The sequence below is a fragment of the Balearica regulorum genome, chromosome 2 (assembly GCF_011004875.1).
Source record: "Balearica regulorum gibbericeps isolate bBalReg1 chromosome 2, bBalReg1.pri, whole genome shotgun sequence".
In the NCBI taxonomy this organism is placed as follows: domain Eukaryota; kingdom Metazoa; phylum Chordata; class Aves; order Gruiformes; family Gruidae; genus Balearica; species Balearica regulorum.
Window position 1 is genome coordinate 152,767,142 of NC_046185.1, and position 19,782 is coordinate 152,786,923.

The 19,782-nt window shown below is 37.7% G+C and overlaps 1 protein-coding gene across 16 annotated transcripts in view; it reads right to left on the reverse strand.

The window, feature by feature from the left end:
- Nucleotides 1-19,782, reverse strand: part of PARD3 (par-3 family cell polarity regulator) — a 463,724-nt gene that overhangs the window by 13,220 nt on the left and 430,722 nt on the right. For all 16 annotated transcript variants that reach the window (XM_075746548.1, XM_075746547.1, XM_075746540.1 and 13 more), the window contains one exon: nt 1,996-2,116. In XM_075746548.1, the coding sequence (XP_075602663.1) occupies nt 1,996-2,116 (121 nt within the window). The remainder of the gene's footprint in view (nt 1-1,995; nt 2,117-19,782) is intronic.

The following is a 19,782-nucleotide window of genomic DNA, read 5'->3' on the forward strand; positions in this document are numbered from 1 at the left end:
ATCTGGAACTGTTTTGAGAGGGTGTCTTAACAAAGTCCATCATTTTAGACTAATATGTTAAAGTAATACACACTCTTTAAGAGAGAGGGTTATGGTTCCTTAACACCAAAATGACTGTGAGCTGCTGAAATGGATGAGATCATTGCTTTATCCTTTCCAAGCACTGTGATCTTGAAAGGCTGGAGTACATGATGGAAAAAAGAAAGATTCAAAAATACTCTGGGCCCTATCTTTTTTATAAGTACATATCTAAAATAAAACATTTGGTCACCTATGTATTCAACGACAGAGCAGCTCCAACAAAAGCAACAATAAACTTCAGAATTAATATTAATACATTAAGCTAAATTAGTCACTTTGAGCTCATTTGCATGATCTGTAGAAGGGGAGTAAACAGAGAGATCCCATTTGTTTGAATAAGAGAAAAAGGAAAGGTCAATGTTCTGACCCACAATTTAGGAAATTATTCCATTCCTAAGGTAATCAGCCTGTCATCCAAATAATTCCCTCCTCGCTCATTACAAGAAACTATAATAAAAGCCAAGTTGCCTGTCTAAAGTTGCTATGGCATTTAGATATACAACAATTTGGCCCATGACCTTCAGTAGTTAAGTTCCCAAGTCTTCAAGAGTGCAAGTTTTTCTCATACACTGTTTTCCCAAGAATGCTGCTCAAATCTCTCATTTGGATACGAAACAGCAGTTGATACGCATAACGGAAAGTGCCTCCTACACCCAGCCCCCTTTCCCCAAAAACTGCTACACTATAACTGTGATGAGCTATCACACACATCAAATCTAAAACATCTGGTCATAAAATAAATGTTTATTTTATTTATTCAATTTCAGAGAAGGTTAGAGGTTTTCTAACATGGGAAAAGAGGAGCCTATATCCTGATAGAGTATGTTAAGCAGTGTTAGGTCATTTAGGGATACATTTACTTTTGTTCCTCTCCATGCTGCATGTCAAAAATACCACAGGTTCAAATTGGTGAGTTTAAGCCAGACGACGACACAAAGACCCAATAAAAGTCAAAAAATCTTCTATATCCACAATAGGCAACCAAAGATGACACATGCATTATTATGTCACCCAGCTTGTTCTCAGTGATGTCATACATACAGATGCTGATCTTCGGCTATTTCCACCTCGGTCTTATGTCCATTGTAATGCTAAGTAACAATAACCCATCAGCTACGCTTATTTCAGAGCTGTGAGCAATTCTACTGCTGTCATCATACGGCTCCTGCTTTTTTTGCGAATGCAAACAAATTGTCCGCTGTCTCTATTGTGGAATTTTAAACAAAAATACAATAAAATATTTGTCCCATATTTAAAGGATCCTAATTTAGGATTTGTAATTGATTAAAAAGCAACACTGATGCATTCAATTATGTTAAACAAGATAAGCACATGGATTAACATAATTGTATCACATTGCTGGATCAGATTGAACAGGATTTAAATGATCAATTAGGACGTATATCTCAAGACAGAACTGTCTCGGCTAATATAAGTGGCAAAAGAGTACTATTAGGAACCATGCTATTATGCATATCTCTCCTTTTCTACTGTGAAAATGCATAGCTCTTCCTCTTAAGGAAAAGAACTAATCACAATGATATCGCTTCGGAGAAAATACCATTTACAAGGCTACATGCTGTCTCTAAATGATTTACTGTGGTATGTGTTTTATTCTGATTTTTCTAGAAAATTTCAGAATAATTGATATTGCCTTTGAGGCAAAAAAATCCAAGTAGTAACTCACTGAGGCGAGGGTCTAACACAGAGCAAGTAACGCTATATGCACACAGGACAGATGGCTGAAGAAGATTAAAAATTAAATAAACATCAATGAACCAAAAATAGGGCTAACAGAAAGGGCAGAAGGGTGGAGGCAGAGGACCCTGTGCCTGTTATCAGTCTGCTCCCGACCGGCCCGGGGACAGCGGGAGTCAGCCAACCTTCCAGATTTGATAGACTCCGTACACTTACCCATGGCTGCTCAAAACTGTAAGTACGTCTCCTGTCTTCCACGTCCTCATCTTGCTTTGCTTGCTGAAACTCTTGTCTCAGGCGCTGTATCCGGTCATGATTGTTAGGGGTTGATCTGTTGCTAAAAGGAGGAGGATGGAAATGATCAATATACTCGGGAACTGCCATCTGTGACTGTAATTTCTTAGCATGGGACTGATACTACAGTGCAGGAGTACAGACGTAAAAATAATTTCCAAGCATTTAGAACAACGATCTTTAGTTTTTTAAAGATGATTAATGCTGTTTGACTTTTAAAGAAACTTCAGATGACGAAAGAGTAAGACGACTGAGGCTATTCCTAAAAATCATCAAAAGTTACTGGCACCTTTTCAGTCTACATTACTTCTAGAAATGAAGAGGAATGCATGTGTTAATGTCAGACTTAACATAAAGGGAAGTTAAGAGAAAAGTCCTAATGATCTCTGCTACTGAATAAACATGAAAGATACTTTTTGCCAATCAATAAACTGTAGTACTGTCAGATCTTTATTCGCATCAAATTCATTACAATGTCTGAAGGCCCTACCTATACAAAATTTGATTATTTTCCCCAATCAATAAGACCCTGTCATCCCTTAGTTCTGTTTTTAACAAGTCTTTTAAACTGATCAGTCTGAAAGCATTAAAAGGCTTGAGGGGCGGTAAAAAGCAATCCATTTGACAGTACCGTACGTAGGAACGCATCCGGGCAGCAGACCGGCGCTGGCTGGTGCCCCACGGACACCGGTGGGCTGGGGACGGTACCACTACACAATATCACACCCAGAACCTTCAATTCTTCGAAACCATCCATTTTTTCGCAAGGCCTGTCACAGGTAATCCGCTCTCCATAGCACAGGTTTATGTGAAACCGTAATGAAATACGCACAGGAATGGCTTATTTCATGGGGCAGGGGGAAAGTGGGTATTTATTAATCTCGTTGCCATTTTTCCAGCTGTGCGGCTCACACCTGACCCCTACAACCCCCACCGTATTTCAGACATGTTAATGTGGGAATCACAGGAAGCCTGACAAACAAATATGTTATATCAAGACTAACCAGAAGCATTTTAATCTCTTACTATGGCCTTCTTAAGTCCTGCATTTCATTGTTTATTTCAAAAGAGCTGATGAGGAATGGTCAGCTATTACTTTGTTTCAAAAGACAAATCTGCAGGGAGACCACAGAAAACAATTCCATAGATTCCTGTCCTTGGACACAGGGTGCAATAAAACACAGTGAATTTATATCCCACGTCTACCCTCATATGAAAAGAGACGATTCTGGAGTCCATTTGTGACTGTTTTCCATGTCTTTTGGGACTGGTGGGCGCAGTGGATTGGAGGCTGTAGGTGTTTGAGACGTTACCTCCCACTCTTTTCAGTGCCAGTAAGTGGAGCGTGGATGGCTAAACAGAAAAATTAGCATAGTTCTAGCAAAGGCTAATTTTTAAAGAGGTTTGCAGGGTTTTTTCTTTTCTTTGCAACCAAAGGCAGAGAAAAGGAAGGAATTTGGGGAAATTATTTCTGTCATTTTTTTCTTTGCAAACAGGAGCTTTAAAAAAGCTTTATTTGTAGGGTAGGTCAACTTCTATGTGCAAATTGCCATTTTGAAAAGTATAGTTAAAGAAAGCTTTATTTAGAACAAGTTGAAATGAAACATTGTGGCATTTTCAAAATTTCCACTTCATTGTAGGAGTGTTGTTAATTCTATTTCCTTAATTCAACTTAATTTTGTGGAACAGCTTATCTCCATTTGCAGTTTTATGTTATGTAAATTTATTCCTTATTGTCAAATTCTGCCCAGCTTTGCTATACAACCACTTGTTTTTTTTCTATACCTTGCTATACACTGTATATTTTAAATGCAATCATCGCAATTCAGTACAAGACATACAAAATGCCTTTAAATGGTCTGTTGGTTTTTAAACTGGTATTGTTAATCTAACAAACAAGAAGTCCAATACTTTCTACACAGACAGTGTTTGCTGTAAGATAAATTACATTTAAATGTAGCAAAATACTTTAAGTATTAGTAATTCAGGTATAAGAACATATGTTTGAAAGACAAATGCCATTGAACTTCGATGCAAAAAGAGAAGTGCCATACATAGACACCTTGAGGTACTCAAGCTGATCAGTAAATAATCAGCCTTCCTTAATCAAGGTTGTTTCAAACTCTAAGGGATCACAGTGAAAAAATGGCACTGGAGCAGTTATCCAATGCAAAGAAAAACAGAAGGTAGACCCCAAAAGTACTGAACTAAACCCTGTGCATTAAAAGGAACAGAAACACTCTACCAGCCCCAAAATGAGCTACTGGAAAGATTATTACAGACCTAAGGACTTCTGCACATTTTATGATTGATATTCATTAAAACAATTATATCAACAGAGGAATAGCAAGCAAATGCATAGTGTCTGTGCCATGAAGCTAAACCATATCTCTCCTCCTGAACAGCAAATGTATGAATTTGACACCCTTTACACTGCAGAGACGGAACAAGAAAGACAAGGAGGATCCTGGGGTTTATGACTAACTTGTCTCCAGACCTAAGAACTTATTCTACTGACAAAAAAAAAACAAAACAAAACAAAAAAAACCAAACAAACAAAAAAAAACCTAGAAAAAAAACCAGGAAAAAAAAAAGGAAAAAAAAAAAAGAAAAGAGAAGCCAAGCTGATTTTTAAGTTAGTCAAAGTTATTAAAAGGTTTGATAATGGCAGAGAAGATAAATCTTTTAACAATATTTCTATTTTATCTGAAAAGCAAAGGACATGACCCAAATTTAGAAAACTGCAAAAGAAGTAAATTATAAAAAAGGACTATTTCACAGAAAAGAAAGAGCTAAATTAAAAGACAAAACCACTTCTGTATCTACTCAAATTTCTTTATGCTCGTCTGTGAGACACAGAAAGTGAGGTCAAGACAGTAGTTTTATAATAATAATAAAAAAAAATCAAATGTTTTTATTTAGAAGAGGAAAAGGCAGACAGCTAGGGAGGGGCTAAGATACCTTTAAGCAAAGATTATTTGAGAGTTTGGACTATATCTCAGTTTGGCTTCCTTTCATTTCCATTTTCCTCTCAACCTTGTTCTGATTCTCTAGGTTAAACTATTCAGCTGCTCTACCTTTCCCACCAGTGAAGGCTTGCACATCTCCATCCTGGCCTGCCATGCTGTCTCCCATTTCTTTTCATGACTCTTTCAATCCAGTCAATTTTATCGTTAGTGGGTTTTTGCTACATTTTTTATGTCTCCCGCTGCACTCAGGGAACATTTGGTATACCTGCTTGATATCTCATTCAATCTCCAGACAACAATTACTACTTCCAGAAGGAGGAAAATGCAAAAATCATAATCACAATAAAAAGCTGTCACAAGTAAAATTTTAGAGTCAAAAGTGTAAGCCTAACTTTATTCCTTTTCAGGTCCTGAGAGGTGCTGTTTTATCTAAAGCTCTTTATGTATGTCACATCATTATCCCTTGGGACAGATCTAAACAAATTATATCCAGTGTGAAGAGTCCTCAGTCAGTCTAAAGCAAAATGAATTTTGACTCATTGGATGAATTCACTCAAGAGAGGTAGGGTCATATCAACAGAGTACTAGGATGCAGGGCTGCAGGTGTTCCTGCTGCTTAAATTCTCTTTTGACTTTTGCGGATGTATGGCGCAAAGTCCTCAAAAGTTTAATTAAAGGCACCATGTTTTGTTTGAGTTTTTCATTCAAATGAGCTGAAAAACTGAAGGCACATTCACCTCAAAGAATTCAAGGCTACCAGCAGGAAGGAAGGGGTTTAACTTGACATCCATCCAAAGTTTATTGAAGATTTGACCTATGCTAGTTTTAAACTTTTTAGCAAAAACTGGAATTACAACTCTCTACAGTAACTAACTTGCCCAGACAGCCTTTCCCTGTGCCTACTTCATAACAAGATGGCTGTGAACTTAGGGAAGACAATTAGCACCTCCTAGCATGGGATGCATGTGATGTTCTTTCAAAGTGCTCTCATTATTAAATGTTCTTAAAAGAAATAAAGATCAAGGAAAGGCTTTTAGGGCCAAAGTTAACTTGGGTTGCAAAGCGGCTGGGCTTCCTTGTATCACATCTCTCCTTGGCACCCCATTGCCTTCCATCTGCAGACGGCACATTTCACAATCAGCTTCTCTGTGAGCGCTGCTTTAAAACACACAACCGCCAGCACAGCCTGAAAATGCAACTGTAAGCAAGGCTTAGATAGGCCAGAGCTGTCACATATTTCCAGAAACAAGCAGCCGCAGCAATGGCCATCAGAGTCTCAGATCATTAAGCAATGTCTCAGTGTGATGTCATGCACTGATGTACAGAGTTGTAATCCTTTCAAAACAGACAGATTTTCAGTGTGATAAAGTAGATACAAACATGCTACTGAACAGGGATGACTAAAGCTTTGGAAAAGAATTTATTGGCCTGAAAAAGCATGGAAAAGGGTCTTAACAACATCACCAGGCAGTTGCAACATGACCAGCGTAACCAAAAGGTTAGTAAACAAACAGTGTTCTTTACACCTTGAAATCTTTTAACACAGATTTGAGTTGCCAGGGTCTCGCTGGTCTGACCAGCTGCTTAGATCTCTGGATAGCAGTTATAAAACACAGATGGGTTCTTATTTACTTCAAGCTGGCAAATGACTGTCACCTATTTGTATAAAATGAATTCCTTTCCATTTGGACAGATTACTCACATCATATTAAAAATCAAGAGCTGAATTTTAATCTACCTGTGTCTACGAATAAAAAGGGTTTATTTCCATCCAACTGAAGGATTAATGATATCCTCACCCTGGTCATTGTGCCATAGTTGTGTCCTGGTTTTGGCAGGGATAGAGTTAATTTTCTTCCTAGCAGCTGGTATAGTGCTGTGGTTTGGATTTAAGATGAGAATAATGTTGATAACACACTGATGTTTTAGTTGTTGCTAAGTAGTGCTTACACTAAGTCAAGGACTTTTCAGCTTCTCATGCCCTGCCAGTGAGGAGGCTGGGGGTGCACAAGAAGCTGGGAGGGGACACGGCCTGGACCCAACAGCTGACCCCAACTGACCAAAGGGATATTCCATACCCTATGATGTCATGCTCAGCATATGACCGCAGGGAGTTGGCTAGGTGGGGGATTGCTGTCTAGGGATAAGCTGGCCATCAGTCAGCGGGCGCTGAGGAATTGCATTGTGCATCCTGTTTTTTATATTATTATCATTATTATTATTATTATTATTACTATTTTGCTTTCCTTTTCTGTCCTATTAAACTGCCTTTATCTCAACCCAGGAGTTTTACTTTTTGTTTTCCCAATTCTCTCTCCCATCCCACTGGTGGGGGTGCCTCTGGGTTAAACCAAAGTTGGCAGCACACATCCTTCCCAAAGTTCAGAACTAGCTGAGTGTCTACAAAATTGGCCCCTTCCTCCATGGCTTGAGCAGGATGAAAACAGTCCAACAGAAAGCAGAGCAGTGATAGTCTAATAAAAAATCTTGTGCTACATTTACTGAAATTAGAGCACCCTCTCTCCACGGTGCTTACTCCAAGCAGATGGATTTGTCTGTTTTGGATGGCCCTTGAGGGTCGATAGGCAGGAACTAATCAAGTTGTTGCAAAAAGCCACGGATGTAAAATAAAATGAAAGTCTGTCTTTTACCAGGCTTAAAGTTAGCACCATAGTTCAATGCATGTTCTGCTGGTCTGTTCACTTTAAACAGATTTGTTAATTGTCTGTGACACAGGTGACTGTGCCTGCACACCGCGGGGTTAATGACAGCAGGGCATCGGCAGAGTTTGCACCTTCTCCTTCTTGCCACCAGCTTGCCAGAGCAGGTTGGTCTTTTCCTATTATTTTGTTCTATGGTTTATTTTTGACATCTAAATAACAGTCCGCAAGCTTAAAGTAGTGTAACCATTTTGGTTGGTCCTCTCTTTCCAGCGTGCCTTACATATGGTCCTTCTCTGGGATACCAGGGAATAGATTTCCATGAACACATGGATATTAACACATACAAACATGGTACACAAACAGGAGCAACCATGGCCAGCATCGTATAAAAGAGCTGTTGTGTGATTACAGAATTACTGTAGTCAGTTTGAGAAAAAAAACAGCTGAGCAAGGGACCAAATTTTTTATACTACAACAGTAGTTGTAACATGGTGCAGTTGTAACCTGTAAGGAGGCATAGAAAGGTTTATCCTACATTACTTTTATTTTTCTTAAGCATCAAAGAATTTACTGGGAATAAGTCATTAAAAGGTGGGGGAGAGGTGTAAAAAAACCAAAAATGTATCAATTACAAAACTGCAAATAAAAATAGCTTCTCTGCACAAGCTTCATTAAGTTTTATCAGCTAGTATCTTAGGGTTTTACACTCAAACCACAGGTCATAAATTCACAGTAAATCCCCCATATGTTCACCAAACACCTGAATTCAATTTCTCTTCTAGTTGTAAGAAAGGGAATGTGCTGCTGAAATTAATTATGCATGCAAAGTTAGTTTCTAACAAGGGCAGCTTCTTGCATGCTGAAGGGTATACATCCTATCTGAATTTTTTTCCCCCAGATCTCTTTCAATCTTGGCTTATTTCTACTGTTCACAAGGTTATAAAAATCCTTCTCTCTTGCCATTTCATATTTGCTAAATGAACACAGAGCGTTATACAGCCTTTAAAGTCTGCAGATTTTAAAGGCAGCTAAGTTCAGGGATTGGCTTAATGTGACAGGCAAGATCTAACATGTTACCTGTAGACATACCTATACTCTTCAGGATATTAATTTCATCAAAACAAGGATTTAAAACCTAGGATTTATGTCAATATGTATGCATGTGAAACCAGCTCATTGGGAAGTTTTAAGTCATTTCCAGTTTACCTTCACAGTGGTAGTCATCAACTCCAATACCACAAAGAAGTTACGCAAGTCCTCAAATGCACTTGCTTTCTCCAGTGAATGAAATTAATTTCCAAGTTTTGACATTGCGATTTGTTGATCATTTCACACCAATTTCAACAGAGTAAATCATTAAAAATCAAAAGCATACACCTCTATACTCTGGGTTAAAAAGGTAATCTCAAATGCTCTTAATTCAGTACTCGCTTCTGATGTGATGGCCATAAACAACGCGGAGAGCTGGAGCTGACAGAGAGGTCACTTCACCGCAACAGTCTCTTCAAACTCTCCAGACTAGATTTCACTTCGAGTCCCTCTGTGGCCCTTCTGTAGCAGGGCCATCATTTTACAACCAGTGAAATCCGAAGAATGCACCCAAGACCCTTTTTATTGCCACCATCACTCTTCCTTATTAGCCTGTCAGAGCCTGCACACCGGAGACAGAAATCCAGTCTTACTTTTCAGGGGAATTCTTCTACTAAAAAGAAAAGCAGAGATTTTAGGAGCTTGCTATAAACATCTGAAAACAGATACTCAGCTACTGGGTTCTCACACAGTTTAAACCTTACTTTGGAGCTGTTAGATTTTGCAGATATAAGCCAAGCCAATTTTCAGCCACACACAACTTGTTACAGTCATTGTCATAGGTTATTGCATTTTCTGAGTTAAAAAAAAAAAAAAAAAGAAAAAAAAAAAAAAAAGAGAACACCACATGTAACCTAAAAGAAAATACATGACATCTAACTGAATTTCTTACGAAGGTGTTAAGGAAATGGTAGAAATACATATACAAAGATATAATAAATCATGAAAGAAGAAAATAAAACAAAAATATTGGTGATCAAGCAAAGGAGAAATTTGCATTTTTGATTGTAAATGAAATATAAAATTACTTCAAAGCCAGGTGGGGAGAGCAAACTCTGACCTTCTACGTATCTTCCTATCCTAACTGGAACAGACAATGACAGCTCCAGTGCTGTTAGGTCTGATGAGCATCCACAATTAGGCATCACAAGCTATTTTGTGTCACCACGAGGAGGATTGCCTGGCACAGTCATACAAAGGCTTTTAACAAAGACCACAGAGAAGAAATTCTCTCTTGGACCTAGCTGGCCATTCCTGTGCCAGCAGAAGGGATCATCGGAGAGATCCCTAGAGGGCTTCAGGCCATGTCAGCCTTCATCTTTGTTTAAGCTAATCCAGCTGCTTTGCTGGAAGCTATTTAGGGAGAGCTCCCTCTGATCTCCTCTCTGGATGAGACGTAGGGGCAGAAATCTTCAGCAGAGGGGCAGCAACAAGCAGCTAGGGAGCAGTCGCTGCTTAAAGCACGGCAGCTATTTGCAAAAAGGAACATCTGTCCGTAGCCAGCACCACCTGTGTAGTGTGAATGTTGTTACGTAGGTATAACCCAGCTCACTCTAGCGCACCTTACACGACTCAGCTATTGCCGTGTGGTGACAATATATTTTACAGTATAAAACCTGCTTCAGAGCCCGAATCTAGTCAACACCAGAGTGGAGAAAAAGCCTGGATTTTTTCATGGGAGGAGTCTAGAGGCATTCAAAAAATAGGAAAAAAAAAAAAAAAAGAACCTGATTGTACCACTTAATTTGAAGGATCCATCGAAAGTGAGTGATATACCACACTTTTATTCAAATAAATCCACCATTACACTGTGTTTGTAAGTGGTGAAATTTAGCTCTGTTTCAATGCAAAACCACTTCTTCAAAAGGTATTTAGGTCTCACTTAATGCACTGACATAAGTTATACTGGACAGCAAAAAATATTTTACGTTACTTTATTTCTCTTTAACCACAGGAAACGCTTAGGAAATAGATTGCAACTAGCAATCCAGCACAGAAGGTTTTTGACTCTTGTGAACACTTGCCCTCACTAAAAATGACATCTTATTTTTAAGTACAAATAAAACCGCAGTATCAAGCAGTACATCACTAGACAAACAATGATGTATAGATGAAGACATATCTTTAAAATGCCTGAACATTTAAAAACATAATACATTATGCAAAGTTCACGTGACTCCCACAGTCCTTACCAGCCGCTAACACAATTATGGTATATTTCTGGTCTTTGACAGAGGAGCTTTTGCATTATAAATCTCCAAATAATATTTTGATTGATTTTACATTATATCTTACTCTGACTATAGGCTAATTTCCAAGTGCAAAATGAGAAGTTGTCCCTTAAAAACAAACAACAAAAATGACTGGCCTAAGGATACCAAGGCTAGGTCAAAGCTTCACATGGTTTCCAAAATCTGAAACTTAGGGAGAGTCCCTCTGCTAGGTGCATCAGTAGTAGATCAGAAATTCTGCATAAAACACAGAGTAATGTGGAATCACTGTTTTATTTGGCACTAAATAATCTGCAACCTCTAAATAAAACTTTAAATCTGAGCTTACTGTTAAGCATTTCATCATTTAGTGCCTGTGCATGCAGTTTCCCATATGACTAAACCAAAGGAAAACAAAAATCAAAGCTAAGATTGATTACTTGAATCAGTGCCTAAATTCACATGGCTGTTGCCTTCTTACGAAGTTGATCGTTATGATTTCTACCGATTAGCACAAAAACTAATTAAGATTTTTAATTAAATATTATTTGCATATGGGGATTAAAACCATGATATTTTGCAAAACAACTGATTTCTGGATAAATCCTTTCAGCATTTTATTGTAAAGATGAAGATTTTAATGAATAGATGTTTTAATCATGCTTTACCACCACCCTGTCATCATTAACTTTAAAACTAGAAATTGCCATAATATTACAGTTATATTAAAAAAATTTAATCAATTCCAGCACTTACCTTTTATCCAGAATAACCTCAGCTAGTTATTTAGTGAGTCAGCTGGAACTCAACTTTTACCACATAAGACATTTACAGGTTATTTCACTTATTTTTCCTCTTGGAAATGTTGATAATGTATTTTCCTCAGGAATTCTTTTTTAGACGTACTGCACAGGATGCTCAGTAATTGCTGAGGGTCTTGCTATGTTTTGAAACACTGGATTAGAAATCCTGAATTCTAATATTTATTGTTGGGCTGCTTAGTCTCAACCCAAGCACAGATTTCAGGTACTCAAAAGTGTATATTTCTCTTGCTACAGAAGAAATACAATATTTACTTGTAACACCACTTCAGTGGCTTACCAAGACAATTAGCCTGATAAAGGCTGTAGAAAAGCTAATTTATTTACCAGGAAAAGGTAAGGAGGGATTTTTTCCTCAACCAATTTTAATCATCTAAAAGGGAGACATCTGGACCCTTTCTGAGGGAAATGCAGAGGAATAAGTTACTCCAGAGGGCAATTCACAGTACCTGTCTTGGGATGCAATTACTTACCCTCAAGAGCTCATTATTTTTCTTCATTGACAAATAAGAGTAGAGGGACGAGCTCAGGCTTAGATGTGTAGCTTTAGACAACTATATCAGGGCAGATGCATCCCACTCTAGGTGGCTAACTTGGGCTCACATGAATCATTCTAAGAAAATCTAGTACTAGGAATGCCTGGTGGAAGGTGATGGTCAACTGGCATGGCAGTATAACCCAACTGTTTAATCCTTAGGCAAAAAAATTAATTAGAATAAAATTGTCTAAGTCACTCAGTGTCTCTGTGTTTGTGTTCACATACCCACAAATGGACAATACCCTTCTTTAAGAAGTGTTTTTTGGGACCCTGTATAAAGTCTATACAATGACCAGTTCTCATTTCCTTTACTATAATTTTAATGGTTCTTTACAGAGTACACTATACTACTGTTTATAATTCTCCTTTGTAGAAAAAAAAAACCCTAAGATTTTTAGTTTCTGAAACATAAAGACATGTATAGTCATGCCTGAGATAAGCCAAGGATTGCAACATAATAGCTTCTGTGGTTAAGATCTCCTTGGTATGGCTAATTTGTATCTCAACTTTCACATTACTTCTGCAAATGCTATGCAAATACTGTAAGGTTTTCTTGAGTAACATAATTGCCATATGTTTTTTAGTAAACAGAAAGAAATGAAATATGTATAATAAGTAATTCCACTTAGTATGTCAAATTTATTTTGCATGATATTGGCAGTACATTACAAAGTTACAATGGTATTATTTCATATTGTTATTCTTGTAGTCTTAGGCTGATAATGTTTCACTTTGACACCATAATGATGTCTCTGGGGATTTTGATCACAATGTGTTTTGACATCATGTTAAAATATATCCAAACTGATATCACTTTATTTTGTCATCATTACCTAGTTTCAGTTGCGGTTCTAAGATACTGCTTTATTCTGACATCTTTAATGAGGAAGATTTCAGTTCAAGTGGCAAGTGGTAAAAAAAAGTTTTGAAGATGTTAAGCATGGCCATGTAGCACACGTTACTGCTGTTCAAACTCGTACTGGTCAGATATCCCAAAATACAACAGATTAGTCACATGGTACAGATCCTCAGTCAGATCACAAAAACATGAAAATGCTTTTTCTTCTAGAGCGTGATAATAAATTTAATAAATTGTACTGTAATTCTATTTCAGACACTTCAGGCAGGAGGCCCAGCAACAAAATCACTGCCACAAACCAGAACCTTCTGCTGCCGTTGGAGCATCTGACGTGCTCTCACTTCATGAGTCCCGGTATAGAAACCAGAAATTATTTCCTGAATGCTATTAAAAAAGTGAGATTTCTAATTCATAAGCCTCACTGAAATGGAAATTCCTACATATGTGCTTCTAACTACAGAACAGCAGTGCCAGTTCCCGTACAGAGCTCTCAAAGGCGATGCTGGGCTTGAGCCTTAACTAGCGCAAACCTGCCCAGACGCAATGAATCCAGCTGAGCTTTGAGAGTTTATGGGCATCTGAAGATCTGACAAGTTTTGAAAAGGTTTTAGGGGAAGAAATAAGGAATAATTTTGAGCTCTAAGCTTCTTGTTACCAGTATGAAATTCAGGGATTGATTCTGAAACAATTTGCTATAAAAATAATGTGGTAAATTATCCCTGGGCTACCAGACAGATGCATGTCATGCCCATTCGAACATGTCCACTTACAGCAATATCACGCAGTTTCTTCTTTTCGTTATTTACTAGTTCTTCATTCTTTCTCTGCAATGAATTAAAGAGCAACTCCAGGGAAATCAACACATTACACGTACTAAGAAGTATATTTATTCAGTACAGCAGCCCAAGTTCTACTTACTAAAATGATTGCCGATAAAATCTCTAATTTTAAACATTAATGCATAAGATTTCTCTGCCATTCAAATCTGATCAAAGAGATTAAAGAATTTCTTCTTCCTTCTCCCCCCCCCCCCCCCCCCCCCCCCTTCTAAAGCATAATACTTAAATAGAAATTGCTTGTATTATCTTATTTCAGAGAGCAGGCTAGAACTGAGACAATCCCTTGATCCCAGCTCATGAATAAAGCATTTAATGGACTGCACTTGTCAAAGGACACGCTAAGCATTTGATCTATACAGTAAACAAATGTCTATGAAAAACAACCCCCCAAAACAAAAGTTTGCCATTGTTACTCATTATTTAAGATAATTTCCCTTCCTCTCTTATTTCAGGACTCTGAAGGCGTTGCTAGAATGACAGAACCACATTGAGATGAACATGGAATTTTTCAAACAACTGATGACAGCAATTTATATTCCAGGGAAACAGCTAATAAGTCCATCTAAGGTTCATACTTAACTTCTCTCCAGTAAAAGGAATTAATTGTTACAACATCAGAAAATGTATAATTATTAAATGAGTAACAGAAGGCTAAGTTGTACCCTGGCATTCTAACACTCTCCACATCTTCTTTAAGAAGAGTTTCCTTCGGGTATTTCCAGCAAAGAGGAACTCCTCCCAGCAGAAGAAAATGAAGCTACAGAACTGTGAGCCTGCATAACTATGAACCTAGTTGACCTGAAGAATTTGATACATACCTACAAAATGCTCTTTCATGCTCCCCACAGAGAAGATGAAATATTGCAAGCAAGTAACTGCAGCTATTAACATAAGCAATACTGCAGAGCCCGTTCCATTTAATGCAAATTATAGACTTGTTCCTACTCGCATTGACCATTCTTCATCAGCCAAGAAACCAAATAGGCTGAATTCTCTGAAATGCCTATATAGAAGACCATGTTATTTTTAACAAATGCATTTATTAAAAAAATGTATTAAAACAAATTTTTCTTGAGTTTAAAAACTCAGTGTATCTTCTTCAATTACTTTAAAAAATAAGAATTACAATTAATTTTTAAAAAAATCTTTTTCAACACAATGAGCCTTATTAATGCAATGAACTGTTAAGTGACAGACTAATGAAACATCAACACAAAACTGCAATGGTATTTATGATTAATCTCTGAAATAAACTCATAGTGTAGTATTGTCTCTGTAATTCAAGGCTTATATTGTAACAGGTCACATATTGTATTTTTTGTGATGTGTGACTGCCATGATGCTGTAAAGGGGGCAGCTGTGTAAGACATGACACATCACTTGTGTAAGCACTAGCCTTCTCCGAAAATGACTTCTGCCCTACAAAAGGTAACAGAAACTCCATGAGTATCTATGGGAATTTTCAAAATGAACTAAGGCATGGCTTCCAGAGAGCAGTTTATATTGCTATGCTGCTAACTCAGATAAAGTTCAATTCCTGTGAATTTTCCCATTTGAGCTGCACAGCAATTTGCTTTTCAGGGAAACCACAACCAGGAATGAGAGGCTACGTAAGACAAGAATGATAAATAGCCTTAGGAAGCAGGACCCACAAAGATCTGATTTTGCTGCCCTTTTGCTATTTACTTTTTATTATTTTTGCCAGATTTCTGCATCATTAAGCACTACTCAAATAGCAGGACCCTATCTGCAGTAGGCACTGCACAACCTACAACCTAAGGACTGCCTACAACCAGTCCTTAACCAAAGATTTTACAGTTTAAGAACAGATTTGTCCTCATGCAATGGAGCACACACCAATTTGTGACATAGCCATTTTGCCCACAACAAATGTATACAGTAGGTGGTCGGCTCAGTGCCTGCACCTCTGCTGACTGCAAAGGGAGCCAAGCTATACAGGATTACACTGGAGACATCTAAAACCAGACGAATTAGGTATCATCAGAGTAGCCTTCTAAAGTCTGAGCTTCTGAATGACATAAAATCACCTTACAAATGATACCTGGAGAAATTATGTTGGATTTAGACATCACCCAAACTTATGGAGAAGGCCATGTCAAAGATGTGCACTTAGGTTAGGGGCTGACTAGTGCACAAGGTGGTGACGGTATCTACCACAACTATGAAAAGAGTTGGTAGAAAAAAACCGTGAGTGAAATAACTGCAAACTTGTTTTTCCTATGTTGATGTCAAGTAGATGTTAAATATCTATCAGGAGAGTAAAAAGGAGAATCCTGCAAGAGCCCCTTCAGCCCCTCCCTGTCTCCACAGCAGGCAATACCGATTCCAGCCACCCCGACACACGATGGAAAAAGGAGTCAAGGAAGTCAGAGCAGTCCAGGACAGCCTTCATTTGCACCATTTTTACTGCTACTCTGAGTCAGAGACAATGTAGAAGTATGAGTGGCTCTCCAAAACCATTCTGTTTTTTTTTTTTAACCAAACAATATATTTTTAAGCTATTGGCACAAATAAAATAATAATACACTCAAGGCTCACATATGGCTGCCTCCTTTCATTCTCCTGTTGGCTGAACCCAAGACAACCAAAGACAGAGACAGTCTGGTTATCTGATTACATATAAACTACTATACTTCCCCTCGTTGTGTACAGGTAATTGCTTCTTTTGCAAGGGCTGTAAAAGCCTGTATTGAAAGAACAATGCAACTCATTAGCTCAAGGTACTTATTTAAAATAAACCAAATGGCATGTCTTATATTACAGCTATGGCTCTATTACTAGTGCCCAATTCAGGTCGCATTTTTCCCAGCTCTATCACTCCTAGTAAATTACTCGCACTTGATGTAGAGCAGGCATAAAATGAACAGAAAACAAAACTTCAGCCATTTTAATTTAAATCCCCATAATGGCAGGTCAAATTTATGTGAACTCTTTGGTGAATTGGTTCCTTTATTAGTACCCAGTTTAATTCAAATCAGAGTCTTCTACAGAAGATTAATTAAATATTAATCAAAAGTCCAGGGCAGTCTAAGCTTCTGTTCCATTAACCTAAACGTGACTCCACACAGAACCACAATGGCTTTTTTTTTTTTTTTTCACCCGCCCTATTTTAAAGAAGGCTTTTAGGGTTTTTTTTCTGTTATGGTGCAACTCCTTGTAAATGCAGATGTGCTATTTGCAGTGTATGTTTAAAGGTCATGATTCTTCTTCCTTTTCCAATTAAAGCTGCTCTTAATCACAATTAAGCTTTCAAGAAACAATTAACAGAAGTCAAAACTTTTCTCCATCAATACGTTTAAGAGATGCACAGCCTGTACCCTCTATTACCACTGGTGTCACCGAACTAATTATGTGATGTTAAGGTTCACCTTCTCGGGTGTAAATTTTGGTTTGAGTTGACACTAAAAAGAAACATCAATTTATTAGGAGATAAAACTTGTTCCGCAGTAATGGAACAGCTGTGTATATAAATTTATTGCAGCTTAATGTTCTCACACATAAAGCAATTAGAGCTTTCTGACAGACAGACTTGCTAAGTATAGTGTGGAGCATATAGTAATATGCAGTTACAGGCACAACATATTTAAGAGTGATCGTATATATTCTGTACAGTAATATCCATTTCTCAAGCCTCTCCAACCTTAGATGTGTTCTTAATTAACACAAACATATGCTTATAGTAATGTGAAATTTTCCTCCTCTGTAGAGGAACCTTTTCATGCCATGTCATTTTACTCAGACACCTCTGTGCTATCTTTGGCTTCTCCTTCTGCTGGAATAGGTACGGCCTAGTTCCTTTAGCCGGGTTTAATTTTTTTTCCACACAAAGGATAATGGAGGCAATAATGTTGTCACCAAACTGCTTTAAAAACTCCGAAAGGAAAACCATATACATGGTGTTTTGTATAAGCCCCTTTATTTCTAGAACCATAAAGTATAAACTCATGAAATAAACTGCATTCATCTAGCATCATTTCCTCTCATCACCTGCTCTCAGCTAACTTTAGTTGCCTTCAAATAGCTTCCAGGATATTTTTCCTTCCTTCCTATCTTTCCTACAGGACAATTATGTTTAATTTAAGCTAAGGACTGTGATTTTGAGGATATTGATCAGCAAGATTAGCAATGGAAAGTGAGCATTATGGAGCAGTGGTGTTCCAGACTGATGGTATATGATACCTTTTCTAATCTTGGAAGCTTGGGAAATCTTAGCTCTTGAAACAAAGACACATGGGTAATCGAGATGATATTTTTCCAGTTGATGGACTAAACAATTAGTACCAGTTAGACTAAATGGAGTTTTCCAAAAGAATGTTCTGAAAAAAAATCAGAATTTCATGATATGTGGAGGTACAAACATGTTAAACATGTTATTTGCTTTTACTTTGGAAACTCCTAGGGGACTTCCTGTTTACTTAATAGCTCAAAGCTGTTCCATGCCCAATTTTGTCACATTTACTCATGAACAAACACATATACGTTATACAATACCTGAAACTCTTTCTGCATTTTAATACATTTATACTATGTCTGCCTTTACGTGTACATCTATCAGCTAACTGATATGAAGCTCACATCAGTTAATTGGAATTTCACTATCTGTAACACCTGGGAAGAGTAATTTCTTAAATCTTTAGTTAGAAGTTTAAATTAACTGACTAAGAAATTATTGTTGTAAAATAACCACATGACTTTTTTAGGCTAGGATTCTCAAAAAGTCCAAGACAACTACAGTTTGTTTCAGGTTTGGTTTAAACCAGCTGCTGTGGAGACTTCTGCCCTCAGCAGCTGGACATTCCTGTCCCAACCTTAGAGCCACAAAGCACTCACGAAGTCACATAGATAACCAAATCAAGGAGCTGAATGAAAAACTTTATTTTTTAATTTCTTTTCTATCGCTTGTTCTACAGGATTTGCTTTCAGGAAGATCAGCTCCCTGATCCCTCGGTGAGCGCTAGCACTGGCAGGGACATGTGACAAGGGGCAGAAGAAAAGGCATGAGTCTGGCTTTTTCAGTTCAGACAGTGTCCCATGCCCACTGTACATCAATAGAAGAGGGGTACTTAACTCTTCTGACAGCCTAAAGGAAGCCAGGGTTAAGGTAGAAGAGGAACCTAAGAAAGTACCTCTGCAATGAAACTATGGAAGCACACTTGGTGGTACAAGGATGACAAATCAGTGGCGAGATGTTCAGGGTTCATCTCAAATTGAAACATTAACAAGACTTAAAATAGAAATTTATGAACTGGGAAGATAGGCATGTGCTTTATATACATATTTTATATAGTTTAGAGTGATGTGGTTATCTTTCTTTGCCAAAACAGCGGCATGAAACCCCCTCTAAAAAGAGAGAAACTACACAGCAATACAGGTAACACCTGGAGCTTCAATAGTGCCATTATCATTAGGTCATCGGGCATGCATGATAACTGGTGCCAAGACAACCAGCTTTTTCATTTCACTGTCTTTTCTGCTTTTGTCTTTGAAACGTGACACAGGTCAGTGAATCTGAACACAGAGCAGAAGCCAGGAATTCTTAATTCTGACAACTTTGGAAAAGCTATTCTTAACCTGCCTCTGCTGCAGCTTTAGGAATCACTATCTGAAATATCTAACGATATTTACATTCATTACATGAGGGCTCTAAAGACTAATTCTTCTGGACAAACCCTGAAGATAAAAACTGTCAACTTAAATATT